General features: G+C 39.1%; 1 protein-coding gene across 1 annotated transcript; it reads left to right on the forward strand.

The window, feature by feature from the left end:
* The first annotated feature begins 6,793 nt into the window (after positions 1-6,793).
* On the forward strand, positions 6,794-12,102 carry LOC124138795 (general transcription factor 3C polypeptide 6-like). Its single transcript, XM_046505665.2, has 5 exons — positions 6,794-6,888; positions 8,296-8,376; positions 9,520-9,625; positions 10,171-10,278; positions 11,287-12,102. Exons 1-5 carry the CDS (start codon positions 6,859-6,861, stop codon positions 11,445-11,447), a joined length of 486 nt encoding a protein of 161 aa, XP_046361621.2. The 5' UTR covers positions 6,794-6,858; the 3' UTR covers positions 11,448-12,102.
* The last annotated feature ends 4,958 nt before the right edge of the window (positions 12,103-17,060 follow it).

The following is a 17,060-nucleotide window of genomic DNA, read 5'->3' on the forward strand; positions in this document are numbered from 1 at the left end:
GCTAGAACCCTATGATAGTGGGTTCGAATCCCGTTTCGAATTGTGTTTCAAGGTGGGTGTGCACCATATCCGTGCTCATAGGTTTCACAAAAGTGGTAAACGCTTTCCTCCCACATTAAGCTGATACGTCATGATATAACTGAAATACTGTCAAAAGCGGCGTTAAATCCAATTCACCTACTCACACATCTCATGTGCTGTACGTGTTTTTTTGTTTCAAGAGCATTACACAACTTTTTTTATGGACATCCTGTATTAGACCCCAAACCTCCATTAAGTAATTTCCCGTTTAATGGCACATTAGTTAATGGAGGTTTAATGACACGTTAATGAATCACATAAGTTTGATACAACCGGGTTCTGGGAGTATAAGAAGTTAAGAGCTTATTCTTTATAAAAGGAATCACGACAGAATGATTGCATATATGGTGAAAACGGGTGTCATCACTGATGTTCTGTGATCCATTCACGTAATTATCATAGCTATTTTGCCTTCTACTCCCAATGGAATCTGCTTTGGCGGATAAACAAGACTGATTATTCTCGGGTGTTGACGTCTTATATGCATGTGGTAACCAGTATTCAAACTTTACCATTGCGTCCAGGGTAATCATATTGAACCAGGACAACCAAGGCGTGATTGTCAGAGCATCACACAACCAGCCTGGGTGTTGACGTCTTATATGCATGTGGTAACCAGTATTCAAACTTTACCATTGCGTCCAGGGTAATCATATTGGACCAGGACAACCAAGGCGTGATTTTCAGAGCATCACACAACCAGCCTGGGTGTTCCCGTTTCGTGTCAATGAGAAGGAAGGGAACTTAAATATTTCGTGACTGGTGCTTGGTGATAACATTGAGGAAGTCCTTATACATCCTTTTTTCGGGAAAAGTGGAAATAGTTTATCACAAGAGTAATCGTGAGATGACATATCCCCCCAGTCTGGTGCAATTCGGAAATGGAGTTTGGCTACTAGTACCCCTTTCTTGGTTCATTGCCATTGGATACCTTCAGATAAGTGAAGAAAAAAAATAATAGTATTTTCCAATATCCCAAATCATCAAAGGGCACCAGTTTACCACTTGACTTATCTGTATAGCAAGTTTCATCCAGAAAGAGTCAACGGCTATGTAGATTCCGCTCCCGAAATGAGCACTAATTTCATTGCAACTCATCATACAAACTTTACAAAAATTTAAACAAATGGAAAATGTACCAAATCATTAAAAGACACGACTTCACCACCTGACTGATTCTGTATAGTGAGACATGCTGATCGCTATATTCATGTCTCTAACAAATACTGATGATACTTTTTGCTCCGCAAATCTCTATCATATATTGGTGTTCGGATGTTTCAATTATAACCAATGGATAATCCAGGTTGCAAACTTATCTCAAACCAGTTTTTTAAATAAAATATATATTTTCATCTGAACACTAAATTGTTTCGATTTATGCATCAATGAGCAATGGGGGCATCTGACGGCCTCGAACTCGCCCAACGCGCATATCCCTGTCCATATCCTACACATACACACATCATCACAAAGCCCAGTTTGCTCATATGTACATCTGTGCAGGTACAACAGGTACCAAAAGCCACCAAGATCAATATTGGTGGCAATACTAAAAATAGGACCAGACTTCTGGAGGCTTGTTTAGACACTTTCGGACTCGACACAATCTGCAGTTTCTGGATCATAGTTCTTTTGGTATCAGTTTTGTCTAAATTGCAAAATTTGAGGGGTGGATCTAATACTTACAAGTATTAGCCAAAGGAAAGTCAGGTTAGTCTTCTTCCTTGTTACTTTACGATTAACACATCGGAGGGGAATGTTGTCCTAATATTGGTTAAAACAGACTGATTTGAGCATAGTACATGTCTTGTTTGTTTGTTGTTTAAGGCCGCACTAGGCAATATTTCAGCTACATGACGGCGGTCTGTAAATAATGGAGTTTAGACCAGACAACCCAGTGGTTTGCATCATGAGTATCGATCAAAGCTTTATTCTTATTCTTCAGATGTTATAGGGGCGGTTGGGTATCCTAGTGATTTTAAAGGCCAAGGTTCGATTCCCCATATGGGTACAAAATGTGAAGCCCATTTTTGGAGCCAAAATGATATTAAGTTCAGATGTTTTAAGATTTTTATCAAATTCTTTATACCATATGTACACAAATGAGGTGAAATGGGGTTTAACGTCGCATCTAAGTTTATTGCACTTATGTAGTGTGTGTGTGTGTGTGTGTGTGTGCGTGTGTGCGTGTGTGTGTGTGCCTGTTTGTACTAGTCCGGACTGATGCCACTTTAAAGTGGTACCCTAAAATACCATCCCGCAGTTTCGCATGAAAACCCAGACTTCGCCAGACAGGGTAACAACAAGTACCATCTTTTAACACTTCGCGCGGCCGCTCTACCACTAGATCACGGAGGCGGTTCATATGTACAAAAAGAAATGTTATTTGGATTTATCTTACGCGTTTAGCAATTATATTCCATGAACACTACTGTTCATCATTATTACATCCCAATGAGAAGACTTGTGATTTCTATTTGTGTATCAAGTGTCTCATCTTACCAGGACATATGCCATTTGACAATTTGGAAAGAGATGGTCAGTCATGGTTAGAAAAGATACGCTTGAGTTGATACTCAAAGTCAGACCTGTTGTCTACATGAGCTTCCGGGCTTCAGTCATGGCTTTTATGACCATGCTTCCTTCCATGCATCGTATCTATATTGAATCACTCCTTGGTCCTATTGTCTGGGGGCGAATATTCGTCCCGTGGTTGAACCAAAGGGCACTTGTTTAATATTTGACGAACACGAACCAGTTTGGATGAGTGTTCATGAGTGTGATCGAGAAAAAAACATTGGGAGAAGAGTGGGTTTGGTAAATAACCCAAAATTAACTGTGTACAGTCAGTGTGGGAATGCGGGTCAGAATAGGTTCCCAGCAACCTATGCTTGTCCTATGAGGCGCCTAAATGGGTGGGGTAGTCAGGCTTGGTGATTACGTGTCATTGGACACAGAAGGCGTCAATCGTTACTCATAATATCAATCACTGGATTATCTGGCCAAGCCTAGATTATTTACAGGCCCCCGCCATATTTCTTGAATTATACTGATAACTGTGTTTGTTTGTTTAACGCCTCACTCAGCAATATTCCAGCTATATGGCAATCCAGATTCAGACAATCCAGTAATTCACATCATGAGTATTGATCAATGCAATTGGGATACGATGACATGCAACAACCAAGTCAGCGAACCTGCCCACCCAATCCCGTTAGTCTCTCACAAGCATAGGCTGCTGAAGACCAAATCTAACCTGGATCTTCAAGGGTCAATGAACGTGTAATATATCTTTAATCAGTTGTGGAAAGGGTGTTGTTATTCATATACACGATGCATGAAAACAAAAACACTTTTCATGGTACTTTTTATTTTCAGATGTCACTCTGAGTACATGACCAATAACACAGATAACCACACATCCTCATGATGTGCATCAACTGTACAAACGTTTGTTTGCCACATGAGTGTCCTTTCATGAATGCAAAAATTGTTCATGACAATTAAATACAAAAATTAAATATGAATGGATATATCATATTTCCTTTGGGTTACAGCTGAAAACGAACAAATTATAAATGGCTCTCCCAAGTCATGAACATCGAAAGGAAACAGTGTGGGACGGTAAATCATTATTAAATCTATTCAGCATGCAAAATTTTAATATATATACAGTATATTTCCATTGTATTATGGGCCGGTGGCCTGAAGTACCGAATAAATTTGTCTGTCTGTCTGTCTGTAAAAGGCGACTAACGGGATCGGGTGGTCAGGCTCGCTGACTTGGTTGATACATGTCATCGATCCCAATTGCGTGGATCGATGCTCAAGATGTCAATCACTGGATTGTCTGGTCCAGACTCGATTCTTTTACAGACCGCTGCCATATAGCTGGAATACTGCTGAGTGCGGCGTTAAACAACAAACCAACCAACCACTTTTTACAACAAAATACCAAAAGAGGTAGTGTGTCATTTACACCAGGTATTCTGTGTTTGTAGAGTATCTTGGAATGTGATTGGGCAAAGGCCAGGGACCCGTTCCACAAAGCCATCTTAGCGCTAAGGTGAACGTAAGTCCCGTACTTTAACACTGGCTTACGATAGTCGTAACGCTAAGATCGCTTTGTTGAACGGTGCCTAGGAGTACACACTTGGAAATTATACAGAGATAAACCCAATGTTCATGTGCTGTACTCCAGCTATATGACGACATCCTGTGAATAACCGAGTCCAGACCAGACAATCCAGTGATTGATATTGTGACCAAAGATCCACAGGCGTCGGGGTACGATTTCCACCCAATCAACCAAGTCACCGAGCCTGGCCACCCTATCCATTTGACGCCTATAACCAACAGCATAGGTTGATGTTGATCAATTCATGGTATGCCACTTATATGTAAATAACAAAATATCACAACAACAATTTTATCATGGAAGAAACCACGACGAAGGGGATTATCATATCAACATCTTAAGAGGTACTAATATCTTTCAAACATCCGAGTACGAACACATGTTAGACTACACTAAGCAACAAATTAATACCAAAATAGATCCCAATTTCTCCTGTTTCAGTTTACTGTCAAATTGATTTCCCCTGTTGCATTACTGTAACAGATAATGTCAAATAATTTAACTAATTAAATGCAGAGTGGTTAAGCGGATCCTGGAAATATATTCTAGCAACGGTGTGATGACGACATGTAGCGGTTTGAGACAAGGTGTCGCACTCTTCAAAACATCCTCTTCTGCCAAGCCATCAACATGTTAATCGTTTTTGAATACGTTTATTTGTTGTTTAAAGCCGCACTCAGCAATATTCGAGCTATTTGACGGAGCGTCTACTCGGAGATTGGAAGGTCGGGGGTTCGATCCCTGCCCGTGTCATACCAAAAAAACGTTAAAAGATGGTACTTGTTGTTACCCTACCTGGCGCTTGGCATTAAGGGGCTAGAACAAAGACTGGTCGGCTCGGGGTCAGTATACTGTGTCTGAGTGGGGTGTACAAAAACAAAATGTGAACACGTTCTAAATCACCTGTTTCGATTTGGCAACATGATAGTTCGTGTGACGTCACCTATATTCGTGAGTCTGTTCCACGAAACTACTTCTTGTAGCATACTGGCTAAATATGCCTTGTATAGCTACAAAAATCGCATCTAGTCCATCTAAATGCATTGTATATTACTTCATAGCCGTGACACGAAGTAAAATAACTTCTGTCGCTGGTGGAGTGCAATTTCCCCACGTTCCACCGACCGTATCCTCGTGCGAGAGACTACGACCGGTATGATGTCACTTTGTTGCCAGTTGGATCGGTTGTAGATTTTTCTGAGACGAGAGAGTGATAGCCGGTTCGAGCCGAGATACCGTATTCGACCCAAAAAGCGCGCGCCCCCGCCGCCGCCAGCTTTTACTTAACATATTTAAAATAATTATAACCCTAAGCGAAGCAGCTGATCGCTATTGCCGGGTATTATTTTTTACATGGAACCAGTCTGACCAGTCACCGTCAAGGCTTCCGTGCACGTGATCGCGTGATCGCGAGAATTACGTGTTGACATAGAATCGTCCAACAAAAACAAATATGACTTTTAACGAATCAAAGTATGGCATTTATGATATATGTATCCATTCTCTCTCAACTAAAGTTCGTTTCAAGGCGTCAATAGCGGTAATCTGACCGTGGTTGCTGTTAATAACGGTGAGTTGTGCGATCTTCCGATCGCTTCACACACGATTTCACCGAAATTAATTAAAACAATATTAAAAGGAATATTGAATAAAATTAATGAAATAAGTTACAAACATAAGTCCAGATATACAAAGAAGACATTTTATAGCCAGACAGTGTAATTACATGAATAATTTGCGAACTTCAGTATGGATTTGTTGACATGGTATTTCCGGTGTTACGTGCTCACACTGTTGCGCCAATTTATGGTACGCATCTATGGGATAGAGCTAAAGCGGTGTAAAACAATATTCATTCCTTCTGGATGTCACTGTTTGAGGCGCACGTAGAATGTATGATTTTATTTAATATTCAACGTTCTGGCTCCGCCAACAACTTGTCATGGGCGGATACAGCTTTTTTTAAAAGGGGGGTGCGCACAATTAAGATCTATATATTGTCTTTGGTGGTAATTTATACAGAAATAAAGATTTTTTTCGAAATAAAAAGGAGGGATAGGGCCCATGCTTGTAATACTATCTTTACTACATGAAGGTTATTTTCTTTAGTAGGAATGATGATGCAATACGACAAACAATACCGATGTTAGTCAAAAGTGTCAGTGCGCGGTCGGCAACGCTAAAAAATCTAATTTTTAAATTTATAATATGTCCTATGGTAAATTCTATAATTATATGACGGTATATATCTTTTGTAGGTGGTATAGCATTTTCGCGTCTGGCCAGTTACACATACACTGCTGACAATACATTTATCATTGACAGTTGTTTCTTTAAACTTTCTTTAGTTCTCTATACATCTTGAGCTCATAATATTTTATGAGTATAGTCTTGATACCTTCGAGGCAGATGAGTGATATTTTACGTGCGCTTTGCTAAATTAGCGCCATATCGCGCCATGACGTAATTATGTATATCTAATCATGCCTTAAACTATGGTTACCTCTGACAAATTTAATTGCATCTTTCTTTGGTCGATAGTAAGTGCTATTATTCTCAGTTTGAAATATCAATGTGCATGTTTAACTATTCCGTTTTCGTTATGAAGGTACACTTTTCGTAATAACTTTTACAAAATGGAGGAGGAATACGGCGAGTGGGAAGAGGTATGGTCGCCTTTCTGTAATTATATTGAATTCGTCACGAGTAGAATTTTGCTTTGATTTTCAGAAAGTTGTTATTAATACGTTCAGCGTATGCAGATAGCATGGCATCATGGAACTGTCAGTTAATTGACATCTTGATAAAATGATCTTTTTGTCATTTTGCGCCATACAAGATTTACAAATATCCGGACCAGACCTTATATATTTATGAGACGGTTTGTCGGTGGGAAAGACCTCTCACATCAACAAAAAAACCCACAATGTTACGATCTATTTTAAGTTTTCAATATTCTGCCTTTTAACATCATTAGCTGGAAACCTGTCTTGTTAGCAACAAAAACAACTGTTCAAAATCTTTAACATGGCGAATAAAATCAAAGGCATCTCAGGGCCCGGAATTTATTCATACCGACTAGAACCAGGTTTCATAATAAGTTTTGCGATAAGTAATTGTTGAGCGTGTATTTGCTTGTGCAACATTAATATTAATTACGTTTGTGATGTTATTTATTTGTATGTGTGTTTATTAATAATCTGAGGTCTTTTGCTGATGTAACCCAAATTTCCTTCGGCATCATATAGTGTTTTCTTATCGTATAATGGCAGGGAAAAGGGCTTCACCCATTGTACCCAAATGGGGAATTGAACCCAGGTCTTTGGCAGGATGATCCAAGCTTTAAGAGTTTCACTACCCGGCTATCCAACTGCCCTACTAACTCCTAGTGAATATCTGGAAGGACTACCATGACTACTGGATTCTCTTTTCTTCTATAATACAGTTATGGAACAAGTTGATAGATCCACTTCTCTGAAACACCCTGTGTATATACCCTGGCTACAATATAATTTTTTTTAGCCAAACACATTTGACCCCCTTCATGCCATAGAGTCCTTGAACATGATGAATACAAGATCTTAAAGCACTACTACATACACACACATTATAAGTTGTAGCATAAAACCCCATGTACCCCGAGTGATCCTGCTACAACGAATTTATCTTACCGACATGTTTTAATTTGACATTGTAAAATAATTCAAATAAATTCCAAATTGATAAAAAACAGCTTCTCAATTGAGCTGAGGTTAGCTTGGGCTATGTCATGTGACATCCACTGGCTCGGAAAAAGCATGCAGCTTTTTGCTTGGAAGCAGGGTATTAAGGATTTAGGCTGTCTCTCAGAAATGCACGTGCAGCCTGTAGTACTCGTGGCGGGGTATAAGAGATTTATTTCCCCTCTGAGAAATTTATTCCCCTCCAAGGCGGGTTACACAGTATTTTATCAAGATCACGTGGACCAGTCAGATCTGATCATTCTGACATTGAGGTATGATAAACTATGTTTCTATTTTCAGTGTTTGGAATACTGAATTGATGTATTATGCAGCTGTTTTTTATGTCTTCAGGAGACGCTGGTTGTGGCCGAGCTGTCGGGTCTGATCGACAGCGAAACCCTGAAGAAAGACAATCTCAAATGTGAAGTATTGGTAGGTATATATAATCTGTAGCCTCATGTGAGCATATATCACTACATATAAGTGGTGTAAGGTTATGGCCACACAGTATTGTGTCCTAAAACAATGCATCAATTTACAACTCCTGTAACGTGATACATTACATTACAAATTATTTTGGTGTAAAAACATGTGAATAATGACAAATTTAAAATGCTAAACAATACAGTTAAACAACCAGCTTACTCAGATTTTCTAGTATTTCCTGGTTGACTTTTAATAGCATAACATTCACAGTGCCCTGTAGCCTATATGTTTCTGATCTAAAATATTCCATCTTCAGTCTCTGAAATTTGAAAACAAATGGTTGTGATTCATCTGCATAAAGAAGCATATCAACGTATATGAAATAAAAGTACTGTATCATGTGTATCAGAATTTCAGTCATTTGATTATGGTAGAAGCGTATATGTAGCATCATGTCATTCAAATCAGGCTTTAAATAAATCTATGGTGGCCAAAGGTTCCATGGTGTTTATCATTTCAGAATGGAGATGATCAAGGATGATAGCCTTTCTATGAAATAGACTTTTGTTTCACACTTTTTTAATTTTAGGTTTCACAGATTTATTTGTTTCCACCCTTTTCCACACAAGGTCCGTCAAAATAAAAATAAATTTAAATCATGATAAATAGGTATGTCAATCATTTATTTATTTATATGAAAGTTAATATTTTGTGGAGTTAAAACTGCAGGTGGACTCTTGAATCACTGATAGTGATGTAGACATAGAATTTTTCTATAACATTTTAAAATGTATACTAGGGACTATATTACTAGTGGGAGACATAATAAAAAGACACAAAAGTTGTTGTGTACACAGAAGATTGATCATTCTGTGAAGACATTTGGTTTGTAGCATCATGATCTGCATTTTCTCTCTAAAAATATATATGATTACAGTTACTTTTGCCTTTGTGGTAAGGGGTAAGGAAAGAAGACTTTGTACTTTTTAACGTATCCTCTCGATCTTACTCTGAAAACCATAGCAAAATAGTTCTGGCATAGAATGTTATTTCACTTGAGCATGTTGAGTGAGATATCAAATATGTTTTTTCTGACAAATACAGTATTTCTTTGCTGTGTACATTATATTGTTTTTCTGTTTGTTTCAGGGTATAGATACTGATAGGCCTGTTCTTCAAATTGAAAACTATGTCTTTTCTGGGGAATATGAAGATTCAGTTGGAACAGCCATGATATTTCAAGGAATATCTGCCGGTGAGTCATTAGAATGTTGGGAGAAGATGAGCTGACTACTGAACAAAGCACCAATAATATGATCAATCCTCCATAGTGTATCATATACCCGGTAATGCAGTGTTTATTTGATAACAAGCACAGCTGTGATAACACACAAGCTTTATGCCTGTGAAGATCCAGATTAGAATTGGTCATAAGCAACCCATGCTTGTCGTAATAGGCGACTAATGGGATCAGGTGGTCAGGCTCGATGATATCAATCACTGGATTGTTTGGTCCAGACTTGTTTATTTACACACCACCGTCGATTAACTGGAATATTGCTGAGTGTGGCATTAAACAACAAACAAACAATCAATCAAACACAAGTTTTAGGATTAATCTTCTTTAGTATAATGAGGTTTATGACCTACCCGGTTACTTTTTGTGATTTTATGCTCATATTTAAAAGGGATGGGATGTGGGAAGACTTTTGTCTCCTTTATACTCTTTATAATTTATCCTTGTGTGGCTGAAATCTTCCCGGTGCAATGTAAAATGTTAACTCACCCTTTGTAATTTAGATTCATCAGTGCCTGATTCGGATTTGAAGGACCTGGAGTACATGTGCTCCACTCGCAAGAAGCTGGGGATGAAGAGGGCATTCCTCCAGAGCAAGAACATTGCAGAGAGTAAGTGTGTGAATATCCAGCATGTTTATACAATACATCAGATCAGTCATCAGACAATACAGTTCTGTGTGTGTGAAAGTGAGAGAATGGTTCCACCATATCTGTCCTCATGGGTTGGACACATGTTACGTCTTGTTTTCCTTTTCCTCCCATTCAGCTGACTGACCACGCATACTCTTCAAATAAATACTCATTCACTACACTTTCAGTTCCCAGTTCAATTTGACTTGGTTAAATCTACCTAGCTGTTTTGAAAATACAGAATGTTTATCTCCTAACTCACTCACTCACTTCAGGTAAATCTGATGAGCTACCTATCATCTAATGAATACAGAAACCTTTCATTGCAGAGAGTACCTACTCCGACTGTTTTACATTTTACATTTGTGGAATCTATATTCTGTTATCAGCAACTGAGATAACTTGGCCTACTTTGGCTCTTGATATGATTGGTTGGTTGATTTGTTGTTTAACGCCGCACTCAGCAATATTCCAGCTATATGATGGCGGTCTGTAAATAATCGAGTCTGGACCAGACCATCCAGTGATTGACATCATGAACATCGATCAATGAGACTGGAAATGGATGACATGCATAAACCAAGTCAGCGAGCCTGACCACCCGATCCCGTTAGTCTTTTTACGACAACGTAGTCGCCTTTTATGGCAAGCATGGGTTGTTGAAGACCTTTTCAACCCCGGAACTTCACTGGTCCTCTTGATATGGCTAAACAGTTCTTTGAAAAACAGCAATCATGCCATCAAGCATCAGACAAGATGTGTTTTTTGTGCATTTCCCCCTGGAAACACATCGAGTGAGATTCGAACCCCAGCAATGACATTGTTGTGTTTGATTATCTCATACCTAAATACATTTTGATTTTTGTGGCCATTTTGCCAAACATTACATGAATTCAATTATGCTTTTTCAAAGTGCGTTGGTATATTTCAAGTTCTGGTTTACTTCAAACAGAGGACTTTCCTGAAAGATCTTTTTTTTAACTGCAGCACACACACAAAACATTCAGGATGAAGATGAACATGACACAGATGGGGCAGAGGAAGATGCAGAGGACATGGAACCTGACACAGATCCTGCTGAAAGTACAGACACCCCTGTTGCCTCAACGTCTGGTGTCCAGATAACTCAAACATCAACTGGCTCCTGACACAAAGACACTTGCTGCCATAGTTTCTGGCTTTCACGTATCTCAGTCGTAGTCTTCATCCCATTCTCCATCTCCATCTTGTTCCTGGCACAAAGACACTTGCTGCATCAACATCTGAGGTTGGAATTACTTGTTTCATAGATGAACCATGACAAGACAATAACATCACAAGCAGCAGTAAGACCTGGACAAAGCTGGAAGCTTTGATTTTTTCCATCATTTCTGGAACCAGCTGCAATATATTTTTTGTAATTGTACCTCACTGAGAACAGTGGGACAGGTTTGACTGTGTCTATTTTGGACATAAGTGTATGATGCAGTAGGGTGACTTTTGGGGTCTTGTCAAGACTTCAGTGAAGCTGAAAAGGTTCCATATCGACTTACGCTTTTACAGCTACACAAGTATTCTGGTCAGGACCACTTAGGCACAATTGTTGTCTTATGCCAACTGTAACCCAAAGGAAATATGAGCTATCCATTCATTATTAATTTATGTATTTAATTGTCATGAACAATTTTTGCATTCATGAAAGGACACTGATGTGGCAAACAAACGTTTGTACAGTTGATGCACATCATGAGGATGTGTGGTTATCTGTGTTATTGGTCATGTACTCAGAGTGACATCTGAAAATAAAAAGTACCATGAAAAGTGTTTTTGTTTTCATGCATTGTGTATATGAATAACAACACCCTTTCCACAACCGATCAAAGATATAGTACATGTTCATTGACCCTTGAAGATCCAGGTTAGATTTGGTCTTCAGCAGCCTATGCTTGTGAGAGACTAACGGGATTGGTTTGACAGGCTCGCTGACTCCGTTGTTGGATGTCATCGTATCCCAATTGCATGGATGATACTCATGATGTGAATTACTGGATTGTCATTTAGCTGGAATATTGCTGAGTGAGGCGTTAAACAAACAAACAAACACAGTTATCAGTACTATTCATGAAATATGGCGGGGGCCTGTAAATAATCTAGGCTTGGCCAGATAATCCAGTGATTGATATTATGAGTAACGATTGACAGCTTCTGTGTCCAATGACACGTAATCACCAATCCTGACTACCCCACCCATTTAGGTGCCTCATAGGACAAGCATGGGTTGCTGGGAACCTATTCTTACCTGCATTCCCACACCGACTGTACACAGTTAATTTTGGGTTATTTACCAAACCCACTCTTCTCCTAATGTTTTTTTCTCGATCACTCATGAATACTCATCCAAACTGGTTCGTGTTCGTCAAATAATAAACAAGTGCCCTTTGGTTGAACCACGGGACGAATATTCGCCCCCAGACAATAGGACCAAGGAGTGACCCAATATAGATACGATAAGGAAGCATGGTCATAAAAGCCATGACTGAAGCCCACAAGCTTATGTAGACAACAGGTCTGACTTTGAGTATCCACTCAAGCGTATCTTTTCTAACCATGACTGGCCATCTCTTTCAGTCTGCTTTCTGGATGGATAATCGATACAGTATTTCAGGCCAGTATTTTGGGATTTAATAATGATGAACAGTAGTATTCCTGGAATATAATTGTTAAACGATTCAGATAAATCCAAATATAATTTCTTTGTGTACATATGGACCGCCTCCGTGGTCTAGTGGTAGAGCGTCCGCGCGCAGAGTGTTCAAAGATGGTACTTGTTGTTACCCTGTCTGGCGCTCGACATCAAGGGCCTAAAACAAGGACTTTTCGGCTTGGAGTCACACACACACACACACACACACACACATACACACACACGTCGCTATATAAGTGCAATAAAATTAGATACGACGTTAAACCCGATTTTAACTCACTTGTGTACATATGGTATAAAGAATATGATAAAAATCTTAAAACATCTGAACTTAAAAGGGTTAGTTTTACGCCGCTTTTAGCAACATTCCTGTAATATCATTTGGGCTCCAGAAATGGGCTTCACATTTTGTACCCATATGGGGAATCGAACCTAGGCCTTTAAAATCACTAGGATACCCAACCGCCCCTATAACATCTGAAGAATAAGAATAAAGCTTTGATCGATACTCATGATGCGAACCACTGGGCTGTCTGGTCTTGCCGAAATATTGCTGAGTGCGGCCTTAACAACAAATAAACAAGACATGTACTATGCTCAAATCAGTCTGTTTTAACCAATATTAGGACAACATTCCCCTCCGATGTGTTAATCGTAAAGTAACAAGGAAGAAAACTAACCTGACTTTCCTTCGGCTAATACTTTTAAGTATTAGATCCATCCCTCAAATTTTGCAATTTCGACAAAACTGATACCAAAAGAACTATGATCCAGAAACTGCACTGATTGTTCCAGCCCGAAAGTGTCTAGAGAAGCCTCCAGAAGTCTGGTCCTATTTTTAGTATTGCCACCAATGTTTTTTGTTTTTAAATTATTTTTTTATTCAGTCATATACACAGGATACAGGTACAGTCGAATAACAGTACATATTCGTGTATAAAGGTAATTCGCAAGAGGATGTGGTACAGAGGCGGCAGAAGGCATAATCCACAGCATGGTACAGATGAAGGCATATTTATGTATACAATTAAGAAGGTGCGGTATTTATGGTACATCAGATTATGTTGCAAGCATCAAGTGAATAAGTTATTATACCATTTGAGTAAACAAAGCCCATTTTCTGTCAAAGGCAGAGAAGTAATTATTTCTACGTGCACTATGATATTCAACGTCATAGATACTTCTTATTGTGTTCTTATTATGGTTAATTAATACATCAGGGGTACCAAAAAGGAGCTCGTTGTCAGTATTGCCACCAATATTGATCTTGGTGGCTTTTGGTACCTGTTGTATATTTACAGATGTACATATGAGCAAACTGGGCTTTGGAATGATGTGTGTATGTGTAGGATATGGACAGGGATATGCGCGTTGGGCGAGTTCGAGGCTGTCAGATGCCTCCATTGCTCATTGATGCATAAACCGAAACAATTTAGTGTTCAGATGAAAATATATATTTTATTTAAAAAACTGGTTTGAGATAAGCTTGCAACCTGGATTATTCGTTGGTTATAATTGAAACATCCGAACACCAATATATAATAGAGATTTGCGGAACAAAAAGTATCATTAGTATTGGTTGTGCTGTAGTAGTATGGGCTAGTATGTCCCCGTAGTTTTACCTCACTCCAACGTTGTCGACCATGGGAAAGTTAGCTTAACCATGGCATTGGTCCTCGCCCACCCAACAGCACAGATCTGAAAAAGCCCTTCTAATTAATGAACTTATCAATATAAAATTACATGTTTATGCTACAATAAGCCATATTTTTCATGTACAACTTAAAATGGCCAGCGCTGAAGCTGCCACGTGCAGAAATCCGAACTGAATCTCTATTTTCATATTTGAAACCTACATTAATCTACTCAAACACTCCTCCACATATGGTCTAGTTTGATAATGGTTACATGTAGATATATCTATGAAGGATAAATAATCATGCTATCGGTGTTATTGTTAGAGTCATGACTGCAAATTCCGGATTGATAGTTTTTGTTTCAGAGATATGTATTATGATAAACGCAATTAATATGTTATGCTAAAGATTCCTTCCTTTGAAAAACTGAGGAAATAGCGATCAGCATGTCTTACTAAACAGAATCAGTCAGGTGGTGAACTGGTGTCTTTTGATGATTTGGTACATTTTCCATTTGTTTAAATTTTTGTAAAGTTTGTATGAGTTGCAATGAAAGTAGTGTTCATTTCGGGAGCGGAATCTACATAACCAGTGACTCTTTCTGGATGAAACTTGCTATACAGATAAGTCAAGTGGTAAACTTGTGCCTTTTGATGATTTGGGGTATTGAAAAATACTAATGTATGTTTCTTCACTTTACTGAAGGTATCCAATGGCAATGAACCAAGAAAGGGGTACTAGTAGCCAAACTCCATTTCCGAATTGCACCAGACTGGGGGGATATGTCAGCTCCCGATGACTCTTGTGATAAACTATTTCCACTTTTCCCGAAAAAAGGATGTAGGCCTAAGGATTATGGAAAAAAGGACTTCCTCAATGTTATCACCAAACACCAGTCACGAAATATTTAAGTTCCCCTCCTCATTGACACGACACGGGAACACCCAGGCTGGTTGTCTTATGCTTTGACAATCACGCCTTGGTTGTCCTGGTCCCGTATGAATACCCTGGACGCAATGGTAAAGTTTGAATACTGGTTACCAAATGCATATAAGACGTCAACACCCAGGCTGGTTGTGTGATGCTCTGACAATCACGCCTTGGTTGTCCTGGTTCAATATGATTACCCTGGACGCAATGGTAAAGTTTGAATACTGGTTACCACGTACATATTAGACGTCAACACCCAGGCTTGTTGTGTGATGCTTTGACAATCACGCCTTGGTTGTCCTGGTCCCGTATGATTACCCTGGACGCAATGGTAAAGTTTGAATACTGGTTACCAAATGCATATAAGACGTCAACACCTGACTGGGGGGATATGTCATCTCACGATTACTCTTGTGATAAACTATTTCCACTTTTCCCGAAAAGAGGATGTATAAGGACTTCCTCAATGTTATCACCAAGCACCAGTCACGAAATATTTAAGTTCCCTTCCTTCTCATTGACACGAAACGGGAACACCCAGGCTGGTTGTGTGATGCTCTGACAATCACGCCTTGGTTGTCCTGGTCCAATATGATTACCCTGGACGCCACGGTAAAGTTTGAATACTGGTTACCACATGCATATAAGACGTCAACACCCGAGAATAATCAGTCTTGTTTATCCACCTAAGCAGATTCCAGGCCATATAACCATGATAATTACGTGAATGGATCACAGAACATCAGTGATGACACCCGTTTTCACCATCTATGCAATCATTCTGTCATGATTCATTTTATAAAGAATAAACTGTTAACTTCTTATACTCCCAGAACCCGGTTGTATCAAACTGAAGTGATTCATTAACGTGTCATTAAACCTCCATTAACTAATGTGCCATTAAATTCAGTTTATGAAATTTTTAATGATATACGTACATTAACGGGAAATGACTTAATGCAGGTTTGGGGGTCTACCATTAAACGAGCCATGCCTAAGAATATACGCTATTACGTTGATAAAATGAAGGATGTCCATAAAAAAGTTGTGTAATGCTCTTACAAAAAAAACAACACATACAGCACTTGAGATGTGTGAGTAGGTGAATTGGATTTAACGCCGCTTTTAACAGTATTTCAGTTATATCATGACGTATCAGCTTAATGTGACGCTTAAGGTCTCAGACGTTTACTACTTTTCTGAAACCCATGAGCACGGGTATGGTGCACACCCACCTTGAAACATAATTCGAAACGGGATTCGAACCCACTGTCATAGGGTTCTAGCGTGTCTCCATTATATTGTGCGTGACTCAACTCTGCACAGTGAATTTCGACGCTTTAGACGACAGGGCCACCCGTGTCCCCTACAAAATGCACGCCAGAAGTCATGCATATGGTGATTATGAGTTGTCAAGTTTTCGAGTCAAGACAACGGGACAATTACTCATTTGAAAGATGACAGGAATGAGAACGTGCTCAAAAGTTAATTAAGTTTTGATACGACTGGGT

Source organism: Haliotis rufescens, unplaced genomic scaffold (genome assembly GCF_023055435.1).
Source record: "Haliotis rufescens isolate VD_foot unplaced genomic scaffold, xgHalRufe1.0.p SCAF_2, whole genome shotgun sequence".
Taxonomy (NCBI): Eukaryota; Metazoa; Mollusca; class Gastropoda; order Lepetellida; family Haliotidae; genus Haliotis; species Haliotis rufescens.

What these genes read in the sequence shown, in the direction of transcription:
- LOC124138795 (XM_046505665.2), top strand. Translation starts at nt 6,859, where the DNA reads ATGGAGGAGGAATACGGCGAGTGGGAAGAG. An exon ending in AATACGGCGAGTGGGAAGAG is followed by an intron (nt 6,889 to 8,295) that starts GTATGGTCGCCT and finishes TTATGTCTTCAG; the next exon opens with GAGACGCTGGTTGTGGCCGA. An exon ending in GAGCAAGAACATTGCAGAGA is followed by an intron (nt 10,279 to 11,286) that starts GTAAGTGTGTGA and finishes TTTTAACTGCAG; the next exon opens with CACACACACAAAACATTCAG.